This window comes from Peromyscus leucopus, chromosome X (assembly GCF_004664715.2).
Source record: "Peromyscus leucopus breed LL Stock chromosome X, UCI_PerLeu_2.1, whole genome shotgun sequence".
In the NCBI taxonomy this organism is placed as follows: Eukaryota; Metazoa; Chordata; class Mammalia; order Rodentia; family Cricetidae; genus Peromyscus; species Peromyscus leucopus.
The window spans coordinates 87,141,766-87,166,788 of NC_051083.1; the positions used below are offsets into that span (position 1 = coordinate 87,141,766).

At 40.1% G+C, this 25,023-nt stretch overlaps 1 protein-coding gene across 2 annotated transcripts in view; it reads right to left on the minus strand.

Annotated features, from left to right (window-relative positions):
- The window catches only part of Sytl4 (synaptotagmin like 4), a 52,088-nt gene that overhangs the window by 11,753 nt on the left and 15,312 nt on the right, over positions 1 to 25,023 (minus strand). For both annotated transcript variants that reach the window (XM_028875009.2, XM_028875010.2), the window contains exons 2-12: positions 14,953 to 15,135; positions 14,508 to 14,723; positions 14,263 to 14,372; positions 13,919 to 14,021; positions 4,839 to 4,940; positions 4,305 to 4,380; positions 3,853 to 3,943; positions 3,637 to 3,740; positions 2,824 to 2,922; positions 1,610 to 1,788; positions 1,271 to 1,373 (exon numbers count right to left, since the gene is read on the minus strand). In XM_028875009.2, the coding sequence (XP_028730842.1) occupies positions 1,271 to 1,373; positions 1,610 to 1,788; positions 2,824 to 2,922; positions 3,637 to 3,740; positions 3,853 to 3,943; positions 4,305 to 4,380; positions 4,839 to 4,940; positions 13,919 to 14,021; positions 14,263 to 14,372; positions 14,508 to 14,723; positions 14,953 to 15,062 (1,293 nt within the window). In that variant the 5' untranslated portion in view covers positions 15,063 to 15,135. The remainder of the gene's footprint in view (positions 1 to 1,270; positions 1,374 to 1,609; positions 1,789 to 2,823; positions 2,923 to 3,636; positions 3,741 to 3,852; positions 3,944 to 4,304; positions 4,381 to 4,838; positions 4,941 to 13,918; positions 14,022 to 14,262; positions 14,373 to 14,507; positions 14,724 to 14,952; positions 15,136 to 25,023) is intronic.

The following is a 25,023-nucleotide window of genomic DNA, read 5'->3' on the forward strand; positions in this document are numbered from 1 at the left end:
CTCAAATTCTCCTCCTTCACTAACCCTAACACAGTCCATAGGAAGCCAGGAAAAATTAAGTTTGTCCTTGAGTGGCTGAGAGGCTATGAGACTAGCCACAAACATTTGCCAGTGGGACTTTTTCTCTCCAATTACTTCTGTATTTTTATTACATTTATTTGTGTGTGTGTGCACGTGCGTGTGTGGGTGTGTGAATGTCACGTGTGTATGTGTGGGCACCAGCATGCCATGGCATGAGTATGGAGACCAGAGGGCAGCTTGCAGGAGTCAGCTGTCTCTTTCTATCATGTGGATCTGAAGAACCAAACTCGGGCTGTCAGACTCTACCTGATAAGTCATCTTGATGGCCCGCAAATGACTTCTTTTTTATTTTATTTTATTTTATTATTATTTTTTTTTTCATTTATTTTACATCCCAACTGCAGTTTTCCCCTCCCTCCTCTCCTCCCATTCCCTCTCCCCAGCATCCACCCTACCTCACCCCCATCCACTCCTCAGGAAGGGTAAGGTCTCCCATGGGAGTCAACAAAGCATGGCATACCAAGTCAAGGCAGGACCAAGTTCATCCCCCCACACCACCCCCGCACCAAGGCTGAGTGAGGTGTCCCTACATAGGGAAAAGGTTCCAAAAAGCTAGCTCATGCTCCAGAGACAGATCCTGGTCCCAATGCCAGGGGCCCCTCAAACACACCAAGATACACAACTATCACCCATATGCAGAGAGCTTAGGTCAGTCCCATGCAGGTTCCCTAGCTGTTGGTCTAGAGTTTGTTCATGACCTCCCACAAGCTCGGGTCAGTTAATGGCTTCTTTTTTAAAAGATTATATTTATTTTTTATGTGACTATGTGCCTGAGTATATTTACGTACAATGCATGCATGTAGATGTCCACCAAGGCCAGAATATGATATTAGATCACCTGGAAACTGGAGTTATAGGCAGTTGTGAGCCACCATGTGGGTGCTGGGAATTGAACTCAGATTCTCTGCAAGAGCAGCAAGAGCTATTAACTGCTGAATCATCTCTCCAGATCCTCAAATGACTCTTTGAAATGAGCTATATGGGTCATGTGAATTTCCAACTTCACAACAACCCAAAGAAGCCAAATTCACCTGTGTTCTCTTCCCCGAGAGGTCAGGATATGAACAGATGGCCATGGTGACGCCCCAGACACAGACATGGCCATCCACCCATGTTGTAGAGGCACAGCTACACCACAAAGGCACAAAAACAAAACAAAACCTTCTCCCCTCTAGGTTCAGAAACATACCCTAAAGGTCTCATCATAGAGTGGATTGATGGTGTCCCGCTTAATGCTGGTTTTTCTTTTTCCTTGGCGGGACTTATCCGGCAGAAGATAAGTCTTCACATATCTAGAAACCAAAGACAACACTAAATTATTTGCTAGCCTTTCGCAAGTCCCTTCTTTACTTCTCTGCTTGGCCAAAAACTTCATTCTTGCTTCTTCTAAGTCCTAAGCCCTTTATTATATCACATCTCACTATTCTATCCCCAGAGATATGATAATTTTGGTTCAAGAGTACCCAGACAGATTCCAAGGTCTACTTTTTTCCTGTCAAACTATTATTCTGGATCCAGAAGCACTCACGGGTTAGAACGCTTCTTTGCTTCATCAGCATAGGCCAGCTGGTGGCACTCCTTTACATGGATGACCAGAGTCTGTGTTTTCTGCTCAAACTTGAGAGAAAAGACAATCTTGCCAGTCACAGAGACATTCCCAAAATCACCAGCTTCACTGTAGATACTCATCATGCTGCCGATGGTACTCTGAGGATAAAGCAATAAAAATGTGTAAAGAAGACACACTCCACATCCCCAATTGTTCCCACCTTCCGTCATGATAAAGTCTAAAGTCTCAGAAGGGCCTGCAAGGAGCCAGTACTGCCAACAGTCCTTTACCCAGAGGGTAAGTCAGTGCCAATAGCACATCCAAAATTGTCTGGGTTAGTAACTCACCTCCTGGCTCACACAGACTCTTTCCCCCTCCTTTTACACAGTCTAGTGATGATTTTCGTAAGGAGGTAAGGTATAGATAGCTAGGCTGTCTATAGCCTGTCTGTGGTGTGTGTTATGTGTGCTGCAACACTGGCTAGAAGGTGTTAGTTACCAGTTTCAAACGGGGCCTTAATTATCTACCTTCTCTCTAGCAAGATCTACAGAAGAAAGAGATTGGGCCAGAACTGAGAGCAGCAGGAGAGCCACCACTAGAAATATAAAGACACCCTCCTCTCTGGCAGCAGTCAGGTTTATGAAGTGAGCTCTACATTTTCTTCCAGAGTGAAGGTGAAAATCTGTTCGCCCAAATAGCAATCTTTGTACTTATGATAGATATAGGCTCTGATTAGCAAATGTCCCAAAAATGTCCATGAGGCTGTTCCATATTGAGCCCTACCCACACCTTGATGCCAATCTAGCAAAGGTCTTTCTCGTGACACCTGCTTGCCTTTAGTGTGAGAATAGGGAGCAGCTTAAGATGAAGAAGTCTGGTCTTGTTTATTTCATGGCCTGGTTCTCCTTTCAGAGGAGTTACAGTTACTTTTCATGAAGCTGTGATGAAATAAGGGCCAGAGCCTTCGTTCCCTCTTGGAGAACCTCCAAATCGGAGGTTCAGGCAGCCACCTAGAAGTTACACTGAGCACCTAAGCTCTAAAGTGAGGACAGGAACAAACAAACGCGTGCCCCTTACCTAGGAAGAGTGACCAGGGTTGTTTGCCCAGGTCCTGAGTCTGCTCTAGGGAAGCTGGCTCCTCTTTGTTTCCTGGGGTCCCAGTGTGTCTATAAGCACAAACACCCAGAACATACCATGGAGGAGCCACTTTGCATGCTGCCTCTGGCTAGTTTCTGGCGATGCAACTTCACCAGATGGTCAATGTCCTCTTCTTCTTCCTCCTCTTCTTCTTCCTGGAACAACAGAGACTTGAGACTTAATAAAAGTGGGGCTCAAACACCAGCATCTTCCCTTCAATAAGCACCAAAAATGGTCGCAAAAGCTCTTAGTTGTCATGTGAATATCTACGCACATATCCTTGTTTTTAATATCTCTTCATATCTCAAAAGAATGTAAGTAGTTAATATTTTAATAGGAGTTTATAAGTCTCCTGTTTGAATACCCCCATCTAGCTATCTCCTTGTATATTTTTAATTTTAGTAGTAGTAGTAGTAGCAGTAGTGTGTATATTTAATTATTATTCTCTGTGTGTATTCAGCCATGCATGTGCCATGGCTTGCATGTGGAGGTCTAAAGACAACTTTAGAAAGTTAGTTTTCTTCTTCCACCTTAATGTGGGCTCCAGAGATCAAACTTGAGATGTCAGGCTTTCACAGCAAGTGCTGTTGTCTTGTGAGTCATCTCACTGGTCTTCTCTTTATGTTTTAGTCAAAGTAAGTATTTGTTTGAGTAGCCAACCACATACCCAACCATGTGACAAACAGTCAGAGACAACAAAGACAGTTCTTTAAGCAAATCAAGAAGTAGTACTACTTCAGAAATTGGAGGAAATAAGGGTCATTTCACCTTTCCTAAAGAATTAATTTAGATGAGAGACCTGGGTACTAAAGCCAACTCTAAATTGAAAATTTTCACATAGTGACCAAGGGAAACGTAAGAGTACTTACCATATCCGCACTGAGGCCTGGTACAGATTTGCTCCTGTCTCCCAAGATGCCACTTTCTTGTGCCACATCTTCTGGGCGAAGGTCTATTACAGACTTAGTGTATTCTGCATGAAAGACCAAAAATGTAAGTCAAAAGAAACCTGCTCTGCTCCATCCCAAGAGCCCAGCAAAAGCACTCAGAACATGAGCCCAATGTAGCCACGAAGGAAAGGCTACCTGAAGGCCGCAGGATTTTTCTGGTGTTCTTCTTGAATATCATGTCACCCTCGTCAACACAGACTGCATTTTGGCTCCCTGGCTGAACTTCCTAAAAGGGAACAAGGGCAAGGACATGGGAAAAGACCAGCAGGTAGACCAAAGCAGTGAGTAAAGGATGCTCACAAACAGCTTCTGGGTCAGGTTTTAACCCAACTATGACAAACTTCAAGGAAAGATTAATATAAAACCTATGTTCACACACATTTTAGCCAAGATCTTTGAAATGTTTCCAAATGAATCTGAGGTAAAAATCTCAATTGAATGCCTGGTGTAAATTCTGACTTGAGATAAGAAGACGGGAGTGGAGGGAAGGAGGGAAAGAGGGAGGGAGGGAGGGAGGGAGGGAGGGAGGGAGGGAGGGAGGGACGGAGGGAGGGAAAGAGAAGTAACACCAATAGCCTGTAGTTTACCTTTTCGACTTGAGATTTGGGGGCAGACATCTTCTTCCATTCTGGGAAGAGTCCAGATTTATCCAGAGAATCTCGCCTAGAAGTATCAGAAGTTAGAACTAAGTCATGGCTTCCCCCTCCTCTTCTAGCCAGGCCCCAAAGCACTAGCAAAAAAGGAGAGTCACTGCCATGACTATAGCAACCAAATCGAGAAGTCACAGTTCACATCCGAATCAACTTGAAGGAGTGCCGAAGATCAGGCAAGCAACTTGGTGCACACACGCAAATGCGCACACCCCCTTTCCTAAGGGACAGTGACAGAATCCTCCACAGTGCAGCATCTAGGGGAAGTTAGCTCATTCCAGGAAGCTGTGCTCAGAGCCAAAGCAGGAAAGTACTAAAGAGAGAGTCCTGGTGAGGTCGGAGGAAAGAGTCATTCAACAGCCCAAGGACAGAAACCAGGACCACTCAATGCAGAAGAAACCTGCATCCTGATGCTAGAGAACAAAATCAGCGCTCAGTCTGAACAGAGGTGAGAGAGACGGGAAACTCCACCTGGAGGTGCTATCCGAGTCAGCTGTGTAGCTGTCCAGACTCTCGCTCTCAGCCTCCAGCATGCTCTTTCCACTTTTCAGCTTTGGCACCTCGAACGGCACACTAGAATAAAAACCAAGATCTGGTGTTTTACAGGAAGTGAACTCTCCTGCCTCTGAATAGGTCTCTTTCCCTCTGATCTGTAGTCGTCACCTGAATGATCTTTTTGAACATAAATGTGAATCAACTTTACAATGCTGGGACTCACACCGAAGGCCTCACATGTGCTAAGCTGCATGCCCAACCATGTGAGGACATTAAATCATTTCCCATTTCTGTGGAAACTGAGTTCAAACTCCTCACCGTCACATGAAACTTCTAATGACCTGCCCCTTCTAAGGTCTCCAGGTTCATCTTTCACCCTTCACTCTCTTCATACTCTACATTCCAGAAGACTAAGATCTCCTACTTTCTAAATATCCTAAGTCTGTCCTTTCTATGCAGGCCAGGCTGGCCTCAAACTCACAGAGATCCACCTGCCTTTGCTCCAAAATGCTAGGATTACAGGCCTGCAACAGCATACCTGGAGGTAACATTATACCCCTTTCCCTGATTTCTTTCAAATTTATTCACTCATTCATTTGCTTATTTATTTGTATTAATGTTTTGCCTGCATGTATGTCTGTGTACCATGTGCATGCCTGGTGCCCACAGAGGTCAGTAATAGGGCACAGGATCACTTGGAACCGGAGTTACAAATGGTTGTGAATCACCAAGTGGGTGCTGGGACCCAAGCCCAGGTCCTCTGCAAGGAGAACAAGTGATCTTAACAGCTGAGCCACCTCCCCAGCCTCATATAGCATTATTCTTAATACCCAAAAGGTAGAAATAGTCCAAATGCTCATCTACAGATGACGGGATAACCAAAACATTGTATAGCAATACAAAGGAATATTGTTCACCTGTAAGAGAGCATAAAACTCTGGTATCTACAGCAACATGAATGAATATTGAAAATTTTACACTAACTGAAAGAAACCAGTCAGAATGTGCACAGTTGGTATGACTCAATTCAGATGATAAATCCAGAGTATGTAAATACAGAGAGGTAGAACATAGATTAAGGGCTGGAAGAACTAGCAGGGGCTAGTTAATGTACAAGGTTTCTTTTTGGAGCAATAGGAATGTTCCACCAATCAATAGCTGTGACGGTTACACAACCTCCTAAAATTTCTAACACTCATAGATTAACTTGACACAATTGAAAATGACGGTTTAATGTTATGTGAATTCTACCTCAATTTGCAAACAACAACAACAACAACAATGAAGAAACAATAAAATCATAACATTGGTTCTGATAGCCTCCTCTCTCTCTTTACAGGGGTCAACAAAGTCTTACACGACTGGCTTCCCATCCATGTCTGTGCCAATTTCCATGTACCAACACCCTCCAACTCAACTCCAGACGACACGTGTCAAACTCATTCTGAGTTCTTTAGACCTACTGAGTTTTCTGTCTACAATGCGCCTACTCTCCAAATACTCTCTCTGTTTGCCCCTACATTTTTTTTCAAATGTCACCTTACTATTCAGACTTGCCCTAAATATCCTAAGGAAAATAGCACATGTACACACATGTGTTGCTGGCACTCCATAGCCTTTCAGTCCAGTTAATTTTCTCTATCACACTTGTCAACATCTGACAGACTATATATTTCATTATTCACTTTATGTGCTCCCTACGTCCAAATCTACAATCTACAAACAAGGGACCTTTTGTGTACACCATAGTACCCCAGTACATAAAACAGTATCCAGCACATAGTAAGCTTTCACGTACATTTAGCAAATAAATGAACAAAAACAAGGTAACCAAATCTATACTATCTCAACATCTCAGCCAGTGGAGAAAAAAAAAATTTCCAACTTGTCAGGTGATGTTTGAGATAGGTCTGTGCAAAGAAATAGAAGGAGCTGAGTTGAAATCTTCGCATACACAGGAGGTGAAACAGAGGTCATTCTCAACAACTGTACCAGCTTTATCACACGAGACACAGCAAGGTGCTTGCTTTGCTTTGCTTTGCTGTACTCTAAAATCATTCTTTTGTCCCCTTCCCTGCAAAGTGAAAAAGGACTCCAATCATTCCTCTAGAGACACTATTCAACAATGGCTCATGGAGTGTCTGGCGCTTGTACTTCTTTCCTTTTTTTCCCCCTAAAGATGAATATGTTCTGATCCTGAGCTGATGTAAACAACCGTAGGGCAAAAAAGCAATTATTTGACATCTGTGCAGTAAAAATAAACTCAGAGATAGGAGTCCTGGTCTTTATCTGTCTGATCTCAGGTAAATCATTTATCCTGCTTTCTTTTCTATAAAAATAAAAGGGCTGGATTCAATTATCTCGGAGGCTCCATAATTTTATGTAAAAATCACTTATGGTCACTCAATTTGTTTTCATGTTTATAATAAATAAGAGGCTTCTCAATCCAATGAGACAAGAGGTCCCAGACAGCCAGAAGCAGGAGATTTCAGAAATTACATTCTGACCAGTGATGTCAGATGCGTTAATCAAGTTCAGCGAATAAAAGCCATTTTTAACCTTAACTACAAAGGAATAAGGGGGCCTCATCACCTGGAACAGATGACTCATGCACCCAAGGCTATCTGATAAAATCACAGTACATATAGACAGTCAAACAGCACACAAGCAGAAAAACGAATGGAGAGCTCTGGTGCTGGGAAAGTGCCTGGGTTGCAGTTTTCTGCTGTTTTTAACTAATTGGCACAAATAAGCTGTACGTGCTTAATTACGCACACTGATGATTTCTGGCAATAGATATACATTTCAAAAGCTACTGCCACAATTTAGTTAAGGAACATATTAATCACTCTCCCAAAGTGTCTTCATGCCTCAGAGCAATCCGTCCTTGCCCTTCTAGGCCCTGGTTCCAGGCAAATGTTGATCTAGTTCTGTCGCTAAAAATTAGTTTGTATTTTTTTGAAAATTTATATAACAGAATCATATAGACTCATAAAGCAAGTTCTCTTTTTTGTTTTGTTCTGTTTGTTTGTTTGTTTGTTTGGGAGTGTGGTCTCACTATGTAGCTCTGGCTGGCCTAGAATTTGCTATGTAGACCAGGCCAGCCTTCAACTCAGTGATCCACCTGCTTTTGCCCTGTCTCCTAACTGCTCAGACCAAGGTTTGCACCACCATACTCAGAACATAGGTACTTTTTTGTTTACTGCTTTTCACTCAACATATGTGCATATATAGTTCATTGCTTTCATTACCAGGTTAGTACTCTGTGGCATAAGCAAACCAGTTTCTCCATTATTCACCTGTTGGTGGGCACTTCAATTGTTTCCAGGGTTTAGCTATCACGAGTGAAGTGATTGTACACATAACAGACCCTAAAGAAACCACCAGAAAACTCTTAAAACTGATAATCACCTTCAGCAAAGTGGCAAGATCTAAACTTAATCCACAAAAATCACTAGTCTTTCTATACACAAATGACAAGCAAACTGCAAAAGAAGCCAGTTCCAAGAATACTAGCCTAGGAATACATGGAACTAAACCTAACCAAGGATGTGAAAGACTTCCAAAATAAAAACCTCAAAACACTGAAGGAATTAACTGAGAAATATACTAGAAGATGGAAGGACCTCCCAGGTTTATCAATTGAAAAAAATCAATATGTGAAAAATCAAATTGGCCATTTTACTAAAAACAATTTACCGATTCAAACAATCCCTATCAAATTTCCAGTGACATTTTTCACAGAAGTAGAAAAAAAAAATCTTAAAACTCATACAAAAGCAGCCAATCATGAACAAAGAAAATACTGCTGAAGGTATCATCATACCGGATTTCAAGTTATACGATAGAGCCACAGTAATAAAAACAACGTGGTACTGTCACAAAAACAGACTCATAGATCAATGGAATAGAATGTGGGACAAGGCCATACAACTACTTCATTCCTGCTGATAAGCTTTCATGGTACTGGAAGGTGCTGCATAGGCCACTGGGAGAAAAAAAAATCCACATCATTGGTATCCGTGAAGCCAACCCTAGATGCTGACCTGCCAGGCAGAAGGCACCCACTGGGGCAATAGTGGCATGAAGTTTATGAGGATGACTAACTGCTCCACAGAAAGAATTGAGGCCGGGTATTGTTAACCTGATCAAAAGCCCATGGCTCGACAGTTCAGAGGCCCTAGGGGAAAAAAACCTACAACTGTTGTTTTGGTAAATGACATGTTGTCAAACTGCTTTCTAAATATTTATATAAATTACACCCATAAATTGGTGCTGCCCTCAACTTTGGCGAAATAAATTTCTCTCTGCAGTGGTCAGCAGTTAATACAGAGAGTTATAGCTCATCAAAGTACTGAGCATGTAAGTGTCTACTGAGTGCTTAGCCCTAAATACAATCTCTCCATCACCCATCCTCCCATCCCCTGCCAAGGCTCAGGAAACATCACAGAAGGGTGCAAGAATGTAAGAGCCAGAGGCTGAGGAACAGTATTGTTAAGGTCTGTGTTGGGGGCATGGCATGGCCAGTGTACCACCCATAAAACTCACTGTAGCTGTAATTATCTACACATGATAAAGTCTATTTAAAAAAAGAAAAATAGGAAATAAAAAGTACACAGAGGAGTAGTTTTACTAGAGTAGTATCATATAGCACATCAAATTTGCATGATTACTATTAATATGCCATCTTTTGGTTTTATATAATATATGTATAGTTACTAAATTTGCTTTGTTGTTTTCCAGAGTTTTATAAATATAAAATAATGTAAGTAGTTCTCTGATGAAACATAGCTAAAAATATATGTGAGTGGTATGCATGGGTGCATAAACGTTTACATATATGTAGGTGTGTATGTGTGTGTGTGTGTGTGTGTGTGTGTGTGTGTGTGTGTGTGTGTGTGTCCAATATTGACATCGATGCCCTCCTTGGTCCCTCTCCTCATATATTGAGGCAGGGTTTCTGGCTGACATCGAAAACCGTCATCTTGCTATGGGATTCTTTGTCAAAGCCTCCCCAACTGCACCAAAGCAACTATTAAATGGGTTGGAAGGATCTCAACTCTAGTTCTCACATTAGAGTGGCAACCTCCACCAGCTGAGCCATCTCTCCAGGCCCATACACTGAAATGGTTTTTTTCAATTCCATGGCTGGGAATATAATTTACTAGGAGACACTTGCCTAGCTTGTATGAGACCATAAGTTCAGTTCCCAGCACTGCCAAATTAAAAAATAAAATTCCTTACTGTCCTAAAAAATAAATGAAACTTCTACAAATATACATACATAAGTCTTTGGATGGGCATATAACTTGACTTCTCTTGAGTTACATATCTGCGAATAAAACATCTGAATCACACAGTAGTTGTACAGTGAACTTTTAAAAGACTAAACTTTTCCAGAGCAGCTGACCATGGTAAACACTTCTCCACAGAAGTGAATGAGATTTTCTGTTCTTTTACATCCAGCGCTTGGTATAGTCAAGCTTTTGAAATGCCAACCATTCTGGTGGGCATGTGGCATCTCACTGCTATCTTATTTGCATTCTTCTAGTGACTGATGATGTTGAATATCATTACTTGACATCTGAATATTATTTTTTAATAAAATTTCTGTTCAGAGCTTTTGCTCCTTTTCTATGGGATTGTCTGTATTACTGTTTATAAAGTTCTTTTTCTTTCATTTTATACTTAACATGTCCATAATATAATCTTTAAAAAACAATTAAAATGCAGGAGTTTAACTCACATGGGTATGTTTGGAGATCTTGGTAGTTCACATGCCAAAATTATCAATGACTATTAACAATGATTAGGCAAAGAAAATGAGGTTACTGGAGAACTTCACTACCAAGTTTCTGTATACTTTTCAATCTCTGGTTTTACTAGAGAGTTCAAAGTGCCCTCAAGCTTCTGGGCCTCCTCCTGAGGCCTCACAAGGACCTGGAAATACAGACATGTGCCACCAGCTCTATACTGTTCTTTAGCAATCATAAAAAAAAGTGCAATAAAATCTTTTCTCTTTGGTTGAGGTAAAATTTAAGGAAAACACTTTACAACACACATGCCTAAAATACCCCAGCAACAAACAAATGGGGTAAAGTGTAAGTCCACAAATCAAAAAGTTACAAAAAAACCCACACACACTATAGTTAAGAAAACAGATTGGGAGGAGGGGCTGAGGAGATGGGTCAGTGAGTAAGAATGCTTGCTTTGCAAGCATGGGGACATGAGTTCGGATCCCTAGATCCCATGTAAGCCCAGGTATTATTACCATGTGCCTGAACACATTGCTTTGTGTGGAAGGAGGGGAAGGACCACTGAGATGGCAGCCAGCCTAGCTCCAGACTCAGTGCAAGTCTCTGTTTCAAGGGAATAAGGTAGAGGACGTTAGGGCAGGACACCTGATGTCTTCCTCTGGCCTCCTCATGTGCACACACAGACAGACAAACAGACACACACACACACACACACACACACACACACACACACACACACACACTACAGACAAAAAATAAATTAGAAAACCTAAGATTTTAAAAGTTCGGGAGACACACATTGAGACTTCAACCTACCTTCCACCTCTCCTTTAGAGTTACAGAAAAATAAGTACAACAGGGCTGGAAAGATAGCTTAGGTATTAAGAGAAGTGGTTTCTCATCATGAGGGACCTGGCTCAGTTCCCCAGCACCCACATGGTAGCCTACAACCATCTTTAACTCCAATCCCAGGGAATCCAATACCCTCTCTGACCTCTGCAGGCACAAGGAACCAATGTGGTACACAGACATACAAGCAGGCACATTTTCCATACACGTGGGAGTAAAATAGTACTTGTCAGAAGAAGGGAGAATGAGAGAGTGCTAAGTTATAGTTAGATCAGTGTAAGAAGTTTCAGTGTGCAAGACTCCATCGACTTGACTACACATGACTATATCTTTAAAAAACAAGAAAAAGCTTTGAATATTTTTACCATAAGAGGTGAGAATTATGAAAAGTAGCTTTACCTAACTTGATTTAAGCATTACATGATGTATGCTTTTATTAAAATACCACATGCTATCCCATAAGTATATACAATTTTTTTGTATCAGTTAAAAATTTTAAATCTTGCCGGGCGTTGGTGGCGCACGCCTTTAATCCCAGCACTTGGGAGGCAGAGCCAGGCGGATCTCTGTGAGTTTGAGGCCAGCCTGGGCTACCAAGTGAGCACCAGGAAAGGCGCAAAGCTACACAGAGAAAAACCAAAAAAAAAAAAAAAAATTTTAAATCTTGGGTTGGCAATTTAGCTCTGTGGTAGAACACTTGCCTAGCAAGCACAAGGCTCTGAGTTTGATCCTTAGCTCCAAAACAAAGTTTAAAAATCTCTTTTTAAGTGAGCAAATAGGTGCTCTAGTTTTTTAGCTCCAAAATGAAGTTTAATAATTTTTTTAAAAATGAAATTAATTTAAAAACTATCCATGTGATATTTAATGATATTTCACTCAAAGAGGGAGTGCACATATGATGGTGGGCCCACAAATTTACATCATATAATAACGTCACAGTTGTCTTAGTTTGCATAAATCTACTTGGGTTTTTTTGCACAAGCATAATATAGACTTGATAAAGTGCATGAGCTCAAATACAAGATGATAAAACAACAAAAATGATAAAACAATTGAAGAAAAACAAAATTAAAATCTAAAGATAATTTCCTCAGACCATTAAATTAAAGTCTGAAAGTGGAGAGGAAGGGACATGGGGTGGGGAGGGAGAAAGAAAAATAATATCACAAATTCAAATAGCATGGAGGAAAAGAATAAATTGGGGTCTTCATCTTTCTCTTTTGCTTTTGTATCATGCAGTTTAAAAAATTATATAAACAGAGGATATCCTTGGTTATATAAACACCAATATCCTTGAGGTGGTACCCTTAACTAACAAAACAGGAAAAATGTTTAAGGACATGGTACAGAAAAATTCCAATTATGAAGAAAAATGTCATCAAGAGTATATCATATATCGAGATAAAATAGTTTGGAATAATCATCATTGACTTACATTCTTAAGTTACTAATACTCAAGAAAAAAGCATTTTTCCCAGTAAATCTGATTATATCCACACGAATTCTCATATCCATACACACCCACATGTATTTGTGCATGTACACACACAAATTTTCCTACAAGGGTAAAAATGTCAAGGTGGCCTTTTTCATAGTTAGATTCAATGGCAGAAGACAACAGAGCAACATCCACAATAGTCTGAGAGAAAGAAAACACGACTCAAGCCTGTAATGTTCAGCTAAGATGCTATTCAAGTGCAAAGGTAGTTGGCAGGTATTCTGAAATGAAAGAATGCAATAAACATCACAAACCCTTCTTGAAGGAAGTTCCCAATGATGAAATCTAGACAACTAAGAAATAAAGCCAAAGTAAAGAATTCAGGAGTAGAGAAGTCACGGTGTGAGGCCAGATTGTGAGCAAACAATTCTCATAAATATGAAACTAAAACTAAACCGGTTTTTAAAGTCTGTCGATTTAAGGTTGTATGACAGAAAGAAAATATGAGAAAGCCTGAGAAAAATGAAGTAAAAGAAAAGCTTAGGGAGGTATGGGAGACAGCTGATGTGGGACTGGAGAGATGAAGCGAGCGACTCCACAGTTAAGGATGCTTATTGCTCTGGCAGAGGCCCCAAGTTCGGCTCCCAGCACCCTTGTCAGGCGGCTCAAAACTGCTGAGGAGTCCAACTCCAGGGGTTTCTAACATCCTTCTGGCCTCGGGAAGCCCCTGCACACATGGGCACATACCTGCAGACAGACACACAACTTTCTCAGGAAATAAATCTTTGTGAAGAGTCCATAGCTTTCTTTTTCACAGCACAGTGCAGTGTAAGAACAAAGTAAATTTGCCAAAATGTTGATATTTACATGGAGCTAAGGGGATCAGGGTTGATTTTTTTCTCCTTCTTTGATTTTATCTGTACTTTCCAATTTCCCTCTAATAATGCCTATTATTTTAGGAAATGGATTAAGGTAATAGAAGAATTGACCAATAATAAGTCCTGGGCTCTTACCTGGGTTCCCTCTGCTGCTCCTGGAGGATTTTCCTTCCTGGCCAGATATCCCCGATCTGTGTCTGCTGAAGGAGGGACTGCCCCACTGACTCTCTTTTGCTTGCTTCAAAACAAAAGCATGGCAGACTAGTAGTGAGCAGGGCCAGGAAAGAAACGACTTTCAAAGCATCTCCCCTAGAGCACACACTTGCTGGTGGAATGGAGACATTCTTTTCCATTCCCACAAACCGGCTGGACCCCTCGAGTTAAATCGCCAGTGGCCGGAATGCAGCTGGATTCTACACAAGCCTACCTAACCCTGAAGCTAGGTCCTTCCGGGAACAGCCTCTAGCCCGGTTCAATACCTGCAGGCTTCCTGCGCAGGGACATCCTGATGATCTCACTGCCTGTTCGGTATGCAAAGCGGTTTACTTTCTGGTCATAAAACCAGTCTCCAGTTGCTTTCTTCAGCTCTCTGGGAGAAAAGAAATAAATAAAAGTCAGATGTATAAATAATGACTCTTGCCATCCAACTAATAAAGTTGACGACAAAAATTCACACTACAGCCTGACTCATCTCCCCTCTACTATGCTGTTAAGTGACACTCACATTTCCTTGGCGCACACCTTGCACCTCCAGGAACCATTATTTTCCAGAACGCGGCATTCTCGACACACTAAATGATTGCAACCCACACAGGTGTTGCTCTTGGAAATCAAACGGCCCAGGCCCTCCTGGCACCGGGCACAGGTTCGATCACTGTAGTGCTGGCTGCCCCTTTTGGCTCCTTTCCGTTTTATCTCCAGGAGCTCATTCTTCAGTCGCCTGCCAAGACCCAAAAACAGAGCCACAAGTGGGTTCAGGATCTTAACAAGTTGAGGTAATGGCAGTAAGGCTACTGGGTTGTGTAAAAGGAACAATCTCGGAGCCCAACTTGACCCGCTGAGCTGTAAAATCATAGCCCTAGTTCCGACAGTGAGTGAAGAAGTAATGGAAAAGCTTGCGTATTCTTGGTTGGAAGCCTGGAAGTGCATACTGTTTCTGGGACTCTTACCTAATCCTTTTCTCATCTGCTTTTCTGAGTTCCTCATCTCTCTGCAGAACACCGAGGATCAAATCCCTTTCCATATCAGACAGAAAAGAGAGGTCTAGTATCTCCGACATGATGTATTTCTACTCTTTATCTTCTACTCTTCTTCCTTCAAAGCAAGCGGGTGAGTTGAGTGACCAGAGTTGTCTGAAATAAAAGAACAATTAATTACACAAAAATGAAGTCCAGATTAAGTCCAGAGTAACTGCACAGCCCTAGAACCTTTCTCCGGGACACCTCCTCGAGTCAAGCTAGAAAGACGAAGTAAAAGAATCTGATCTATTCACTGTTTCTACTTTCACACTTGAACCATGCCCTATGACGATTTTTTTTTTTTTTTGAGAAACTACTCAAGACTCTGGGAAACTGCTGGGTCATTCAGAATAAGCATCTTAGGAAAGATCATAGAAGCAGCTGAGTCAAACTCTCCCTCCACAAAGTAGGTCCTTGACATCCAACTTTATTATTCTGTGTTCTCAAGTCCCAATTCTATTAACCCAAATAATCAGGCAGGGGTCTCTGCATTGAAGGGGACTACCAGTTTAGGCTCAGTTCTTCATTCCTGACTAGTTCCTGTGTTCCTGGAATTTAGTCAGCTTCCTGATAACGCTTCAAAAGATTCTACCACCCCCGCTACTGCCCAAATAACTTCCACTGGCCCTGCACTTGAGAGTAGCTTCTCCCATTTCATGAATAGCTGTCGAGCACCACTCTATGAAGTATTTTGCAAAGCACTGGAGATACAGAAATGAGTAAACCATGGTCCCTGCATCTCAGAAATATGCACACATGAACACAGTACTTTGTGCTACATGCTATCAAGGAATTGAAAATTAAATCTATGAAAATTTACGGATGTATCCAATTCTGTCTTTGGAAGCTGCAGAGTTGGTGAGGTGAGGTTAGCTGGTGGCTTTCTGTATTTCCCTGATCTCTCTAAGGCTTTCACCCAAATTTCTGGCTCCGTGTTTTTTTATTTAATAAGACCATTTAGAAATTCGTCTACACATAGACAGGAGAGGGAGAGATAGAAATAGACAAAGAAAGAAAACACTATTTACATGTGAAGGTTTTTACAGAGGAAGCAGATCTTGCCTTATTAAAATGAGTGTTTTAAGGTGTGTGTGTGTGTGTGTGTGTGTGTGTGTGTGTGTGTGTGTGTACCATGTATATGCAGGTGTTGCGGTATACCAGAAGAGAGCATCAGATCTCATGGAGGTGGAGTTACAGGCAGTTGTAAGCCACTCACAGGGTGCTGAGAACATAACTAGAATCCTCTGGAAGAGTATTATGCATTCGTATCCACTGAACCATCTTTCTAGCCCTATGAGTACTTTTGCTGATGAAGGAGAATGAAGGAAAAGATGGGTTGGAGCCAACTTATATGCCTCTTGAAGTTTATAAATCATTACACACAGTAGAAATCCATCAAGCATCTTTGTTAATGCATTTTTATGTTAGAACATCATATGATTACAGCTGGAGATGTAGCTCAATTGACAGAGTGTTTTCCTAGCATGCATGAAGCCCTGGGTTCAAGCCCCAGCACCTTATCAACAAAGTTTGGTGGCTCACATCTGTAATCCCAGCACTCAGGAGGCACAGACAGGAAGATCACAAAGTTCAGGGCATCCTTTGCTACATAGCAAGTTTGAGGCCAGCCTAGTTTACATGAGAACCTGTTTCAAAAAATTAAAACCAAAATAATTATTAAATATATAAACAAGTTGAACAATATAAGAAACTTGATTTATATGGCATATAAAGAACAATATATCCAATTGTAGGTATACCTCTCAAGCATACTTGGAATGTGTACCCCAAGAACTAATCATGTACTAGGCTATAATATAAGTCTCAGTAAATTTTAAAAAAATGTATTTTCATACAAACCACAATCTTTGACTTCAAGAAAGTTAAATAAGAAGTTAATTTTTAAAAGATAACTCTAATCTCAATACTGTCTGAAAATTTACCAGACACTTCTAATTAACTCATAGGTAAAAGAAGAACTCATAGTGGACTAAATTCATCTTTAATATCTTAGCAAATAAACCTGCCTTTTGCCTCACCACCATGACTGTTTGCATACTATGGGATAGAATATTCTCTAGGTATTCAAAAGGGAATGTATGGAATAAAAGGTAATGCTTTCCTGTGCAATTAATTAAATGAGATCATTTTAGGGCAAATGATAACATCACATTTTGAAAACCAGAATTAAGAAAATCAATAGAGGCACAGGCACAGTTGAAGTCAGAAAGCCAGACAAACACGAAGTTATAGAAAAAGCTATGGCCATTCAGACATTCTCAGTTTATGGACACTAGAACTTAATAATAGTGAATTTGGAGTCTTAGAAAATTTGCTATGCCACTTTGCTTCCATTCAGTCATCAATGTATAATCAAAAGGGCCAAGTCTTGGCTAAGATCACTTGTCAAAACTTGAGCTCTGGTGGACAATTTGTTCGTCCTGTGTGGTCATGTAGTGTCAAATTTCATTGAAATAGCATCTTGGTAGGGCCTGGACCCAGAACAAGGTATTCTAGAATAGGTAGATGCTTTAGTTAGCAATTACATGCATTTATTGCTAAAGGTGAGGATAATATTCCATGCAAATACCAAAGCAAGGGGAGAAACTGTCAATTTATCCACCAGACCAGAAAGTTGACTTATGTCTCAATTATTTATAGTTCTAGCAGAAAAAATAGAAAATATATAGGCAAATTAAACAATAAGTTAGATTTAGTGAACATATTTAGAATTCTACATAATCTGAACCCTGGTCCTACAGATTAAGAAACAATAGTATATAACCATTAATGCTAACTCCAACAAAGCTAGGTTTTAAGAAGAGAAGGAAGTAGCTAACTTTTCTTTTTTCTTTATTCCTATCTCATATATTACATCCTGACCATTGTTTCCCCTTCCTCCACTCCTCCCAGCGTCCCCTACCTCCCCTCTCCCCCAGATCCCCTCCTCCTCCGTTTCCCTTCAGAAAAGAGCAGGCCTCCCAGGGATATCAACCAAACACAGCATAACAAGTTATAATAAGACGAGGCACAAACCCTCCTATGAAGGAGCTATCTTTAAGTATCTTAAATTCTAAAGATAGCCTTTAAAAGGAAAAAAGAAAGCATGAATAACGAAGATAGTGGCATCAGACAGTGTTGGATGCAAACTCTGGCTCGACTTATTAGCTAGATGGCCTTTGGAAATACCCAAGAAAGTCATGCAGACATATGCACTCCTTAATAGCACTTAGATTAAAAAGCACTATTGGTGTTCAAACAATGAAAAGTGATGCAAATTAGGAACACTTTTTGCAGGAGAAAGAAAATACAATAGATTTTATTCTGTGTTACATTTGTTGAACACACTAATACCCTCCCTCTCTCTCTCTCTCTCAAACATGGAGACTAATTATAAATGTGAATATGGTAATATTTGCATTGAAACTAGAAACTTCTGCCACATATGACTCCCTTAAAAGAAATTCTTGAATATGGATTCACACAGCCAGAAGCTTAGAACAGTACCCGACATACAGTATGATTTCAATGAATCAATGATTTCAGTGAGTATCTTCACTCAGAGATCTATTTCTTTTTGTGTGTTTAGATTTAGATCCACAAAAATTGAAAAGTGGTAATGGAGGTGAGAGAGGGAAAAAAAAAACAGTTGTTTTCCTGATGTAGTGTGGGTGCTGGTCTTAAACACTTGGACTGTGGAGCCAGACTGAATTTGAATCTCAACTCTATAATTCACTATGTGACTTTGCGTAAATTGCTAAACCTCACCAGTGTCTTCTTTATTTGTAAAAAATGTGTTTATACATTTGTAACTGAATTTCCACACCTGAGCTTGTTTTGTAAAGGTTAAATGAGCTTTAAAACACGTAACGTGCGTAAAGTTCTGTGAACACACAGATGCTGTGCAGTAGCTTTTTTAAAAAAGCCTCACTCCTTATAGGGAACTGAGCTACCCTACCACATGTCACCACTTTATATATGTTCATTCACAATTTCAGATTCTACTGCATCTTGGAAAAATGGTCATTTTATTTTAAATAATATGGGTTGATCATGAATTAAACTCTAGCTAGACAGTATGTGATGTTTTCAGCCTTTTTTAAATCACAGATTACACTGATAGCCTTACATACAACAAAAGGATTTCTGAAAACCTGACTCATGCTCAAGGGCTAAAAGGTTGAAGTGATATTAAATATTTTTCTAAACTTACAAATGCTAATTACATTATGTTTTTACATGTCAACTCTAATGGATTATCAGTCATTTCCCACCAAAGGATAATGAACAATTTTGGTAAAAATTATCTTACTCCGCATAAAGAATGGAACCAGATTTGTTCAAAGGATGTTAGTTTATCCATGAAGCCCTACATTAAACTACTCTTGCTAAGTCAATGTTTGTGTGCTATACACAGACACTGGTTTTGTAACTTTCTTTTTATTTATTCTTTGTGTCTTTCACATCATACATCTCCATCCCATTAATCTACCCATCCCTTCTTATCTGCCCTCTGCCCTTGCAACTCTCCCCCCTGTGGTGGTATTGTGTTCCGCAAAATATTGTGTACTCTAATAAATTTATCTGGGGTCAGAGAACAGACAGACACTAGATACAAAGGCTAGAAAATGGTGGCACTCACACCTTTAATCCTAGCATTCCAGAGATAGAAATCCCTCTGGATCTCTGTGAGTTCAAGGCCACATTGGAAATAGCCAAGCATGGTGACACACACCTTTAATCCCAGAAAGCCAGCCTTTAATCCCAGGGAGTGGTGGTAGAAAGTAGAAAGATATATAAGGCGTGAGGACCAGAAACCAGAAGCTTTTGGCTGGTTAAGCATTTTGGCCTGGTTAAGCTTTCAGGCTATGGAGCAATACAGTTCAGCTGAGATTCATTCTGGATGAGGACTCAGAGGCTTCCAACCTGAGGAAACAGGACCAGCTAAGGAATTGGCAAGGTGAGATAGCTGTGGCTTGTTCTGTCTCTCTGACCTTCCAGTATTCACCCCAATAACTGGCCTCAGGTTTGATTTTATTAATAAGAACTTTTAAGATTCCTGCTACACCCCCCACAAATCAAATCAAATAAAATTTAAGAGAAAATAAAAAATAAGAAAAAGAAAATTCTCATCATGAAATCTGTAGTATGACACAGTGAGTCACACAGTATATATACCCTGTAGTCCATATGTCTTTACTTTCCAGTGTTCATTGCAAAGAGTCATTGGTCTGGTTCAAGGCCTCTGGCTTCTGCTACACTATTGATGCTGGGCCCTCACTGGGACTCCTCTTGGGTATCCTCTTGTTGCCCTGTGTCATGGAGATCCTGTAGCTTTGAATCTGCAGGACCTGCCCCTTCATAGGCTCCAGCAGATCACAGATGGGGTGGATGTTGGGGTGGGCCAACTCATAATTGCAGGTTGGTCAGCCCACCACGTCTCCCTGATCCTCACCACCAGGGCGAGTTCTCCAGCATTTACCTGGCTAATTCACCTTATGCAGCAAAGAGCAAAGGTGGACCAGCTCTCCTGTTTTCATGCCCTCAGGGCCAGCTCACTCACACCTACACCACCAGGGCCAGCTCTACTGCAGACACTGGTTTGTTATAAGAGATTTATATTACTGGATGCCAGATTCTATATGCATTTGAACATAGTTATTTAGAGGTGATTTGGTTATGTCAAACAAGTAATGGGATGGTGCCTACATGTTTGAAAGATGACAACTGAACTGAGCTACAAGTTGGGCATAATCATTGAGAGTTACCAAAGGTCATATCTACTGACCTTCAAGATGAAGTAACAAAGAATGTGTATCTTCTCTGCCTGAAAGAACAAAAAATTGTCAAAATACATGCAACAATGGTGTTTCCTGTACTGTGAACATGAGGCAATGCGAGGCTGTGATCTCTGAAATGACGAATATGTGGGGTGAGACTTTTCATTTTTCTAGCTTACTGTCTTGAGAGAGTTTTCCAGCCAAAGTATAGAGGGGGAAATGAGGGAAAGCCTACTAAACTTCCCAGATTAAGAAAACCGTAGGTGACCAGAGTTCTCGAGACAGAGTATGTGGTAGAACAGCATAAAGAGAACCCTTCAAGTGCCTACACAAGGCCTCCTTCAAGCATCTAGCAAAGGACCAACCAATCCAAGGCATCCCTGTGATGAAATTACTCTAGGTCAGGGAGTGGTCTACCTGAAATGATTCAAAAGCACTGTGCCTATCATTCAGGTAAGACCAGAAACAGTGTCTATTTCCACAGCCAGACTGTAAAACCTCATGATTCATAGACCACTGGCTCCAGAACTAAGTCTTATTACCTTAGTAGTGGGCAACAATTAGGCCTATGTTATAAATTGCTCTGATCCTGCCTACCAAATCTAACCAGAAAACCCTGAAAGAATCAATCTATTTTCAAGTGATATAAGTGCTTCCAAACAGCTTCAGTGAATCTCAAAACAGAGCTCAAAAATGTTTATGATACAAAAATATACAATACCTAACAAAATAAAATTCACCCATATCCAGTACCCATTAAAAGTTAACAGGCCTTGACAAAAATCAGGAAAATTCAGTGCATAATATGGAACAAGATCAACTGAAAATGTTCAACAAATTCCAATATTGGACCTAACAAAGACATCAAGAATGGTTACTATGGCTGCATTTCATGTGTTTGAAAACTCAAGTAGGGATATGGAAGCTGTAAATTAAAAGACTGCAGTCAAACCTAGAAATATAAAACTACATACACAACACGACATTAACAACAGATTAAACATTGTAGTTGAAAGATAATAAGCATGAAGACATGATAATATAGAAAATGATGCACAGTAAGAAAAATTATGAAAGAAAAGAAATGCAATGAGTTGCAGGACAACTCCAAACTGGTATATTCCAAATAGAGTAATGAATGGAAGTGGGAACACCAAAGAATCAGAAAATAAGGAACTAAATTTGAAAAATACTGTGAAGTTCACAGATACAAGAAGCTCAATGAACTTCAAGAATAATATACAAACAAAGTCATGGCATGTAGCATACCACAGTCAAAACACTTAAAACAAGAAATAATAAGAAAAGTTAGAGTAGGGGACAAAGATACATTGCACACTAATACACAGAGATAATGATGAAAGCACATTAATTATTGAAAATAACCATGAAAACAGTGGAACGACATCTCTAAGATACTAAAAGGAAAAATACAATCCATTTAAAAATCCACATCACAAGAAATGTTATTCAAGCACAGGTGAGTGGCTAGAAGAATGAATGGCTCAGTGGTTAGGACAGCTTACTGTTCTTACAGAGGACTCAATTGTAATTCCCACCACCCATGTTGGTGGATCACACCTGTGTGGAATGCCAGCTCCAGGGGATCCCACGCCTTCAGCATCTTCAAGCACCCTCACTCATGAGCACACATCCTACTTAAACCCACACATAATTAAAAATAAAATCAATCGTTTAAAATGGGGGTGAAATGCAAACCTTTTTCAAGCATGAAAAAGTTGAAAGATGGAGGGGTTGGAGAGACTGTTCAGTGGTTAAGAGCACCAGCTGCTGACCTTCTAGAATGCTAGGTTAGATTCTCAGCACCCGTATGTCGGCTCATACTATCCGCAATTACAGACTCTCTTCTGGCCTCCTTGGCACTGAAAACACGTGGTACACAGATATATGTGCAGGCAAAACACCCATACACATGAAAAATAAAATTTATTTTTTAAAAAAGGTCAGTAAGTAAAATTTACAACAGAGTAGAAAGAAAATTTCGTATGTCACTCAATTTTGTGCTGCTATGACAGAATACCACAGACTGGATAATTTTATAAAGAAAGATATATTTGGCTCATGGCTTTGGAGCTGGGAACTTTAACATCAAGGTATAATATCTAGTCTTTTTTTTAAATTTAGTGGCTTAAAGTATTATTTCATTTTATAAATTATTTTATTGATTGATTTTATTTTTGTGGTGATAAGGGACCACACATACTGAGCCATACCCTAACCCTTGTGAATACAATTTAATGAGGGAATTTTAAGTTTCTAATTATTCAAGATGATGAGCTTCATCATATTTTCATACATACATGTATTGGCTAGTTTTCTGCCAATTTGACAGAAGTAACTTCAATTGAGAAAATGTCCCCAATAGAATGGCCTGTGGATAAGCCTGTGCATTTTCTTGACTGATGATTGATGTGAGAAGACCTAACTCACTGTGGATAGTGTCACCCCTGGGCTGGTGGTCCTAGGTTCTATATAAAGCATACTGAGCAAGCCATGAGGAACAAGCCAATAAATAAGGAGCACTCCTCCATGGCCTCTGCATCAGTTCATGCCTCCAGGTTCCTTCCTTGAGTTCCTGCCCTGACTTTGCTTCATGGTGGACAATACACTATAAGATAAAATAAACCTTTTCCTCCTTAACTTGCTTTGGGTCATGGTATTTACCACAGCAATAGAAAAAAAAACTAGAACAGTGTAGATAAAGGATTTTGTTATATTCACTGCACACTGCCCTCTTTTACCCCCTCCCCACATACACCCTGATAACCTTCTTTATGTACTCCCCTATACACTTATATGTTTTTAAATACAGATTCTGAATATTGAAAATGCAGCTTTGTCTTTTTGAAGCTGACTCATGTCACTTCACACATCTTAGAAGGTCCTTTTTGTTCCATCATCCATGGCAGAAGGTTTAGAATGGCAACAAAGTACATGTACACATAGAAAGGAGGGTGGGTATGGAAAGAGAGATCTCAACTACTGTTATACCAAACCCACTTCCACAATAACGTTCTAAGTCCATTCCTAAGGGTGGAGAGCTCATAATCAAAACATTGCCCACTCGTCCCCACATCCCAACACTATTACATGGAGGACATTAAGTTTCCAACATGCGATTGTTGGAAAACACATTGAGACTCTAACAGGAAGCAGAAGCAATGGATGTGTACATTATCTTACATCATTCTGTACAATATTCTGATTATTTAGATTCAGGTAGATTATTATGTCAATTATATCTTCTAATATTATCCCTAATTTTTAAGATTAAATGTACAAACATCCTTTTTGTAATCACTTGAAGTATTTTCCAAATAGAGAACAATATGAACTAGATTTTAAATATTCATTTATATAATTTTACAGCCTTACCACATCTGTGCAATTTGTATGAACTATAATTCCATCATTTCCCCTCCCTCTTCTCCCTCCGACCCCTCCCATGTTCCTCTAAATAAAGACTTTCAAGAAGTTTTTCACAATTTGTTAAAAAATACAAACTGCAGCATGATCAGAGCGTGGAAGGCAAAATCACAGCAAAACATTTGAACAATGAATACGTGGAACTATGAGCATTGTTATTTAGTTAGGACATCCCACAAGGCATTTCTTTCACTTTTGGATGCATGTATTTTGTGAAAAATCAAATCAAAAATGAACACTGGTTAGAATCAGATTTTCAAAAAGCCATAGCATAAACCAAATTTTTGTTTAAAATCACTGCTCTTGGAGCTGGTGAGATGGCTCACTGGGTAAAGGCTCTCGCCACACCAGCCTGATGACCTGAGTTCAATCCCCAGAGCCCGTGTAAAAAGCCAAATACTGTGCTACATAGCTGTAATTCCAATGGCAAGCAAAGACCAGGGAACTGCCTAGCTCACAGACCCAGCTAGCCTAGAGTAAGCAGTGTGTAGCACAGAAGAAACACTGAAAAAAGGGGACAAGGTAGATGGAGAGAACCAACACTCTAAGGTTGCCCTCTGACCCCTCCACACGTGCTGTCATGCTTGCAACACCACACTCACATAGACACCTCTCTCTCTCTCCCCACCATCATCATAATATAGTAAAAGCATTTGATATCACTGCTCTCACCAAAATGAGTACAAACATTTTACTTTTAATAAATGTTAAAGCCTTTACAGTATTTATCTTTCATTTTTCCTTATTTCTAGTATTCTACATGCTTCATAATATG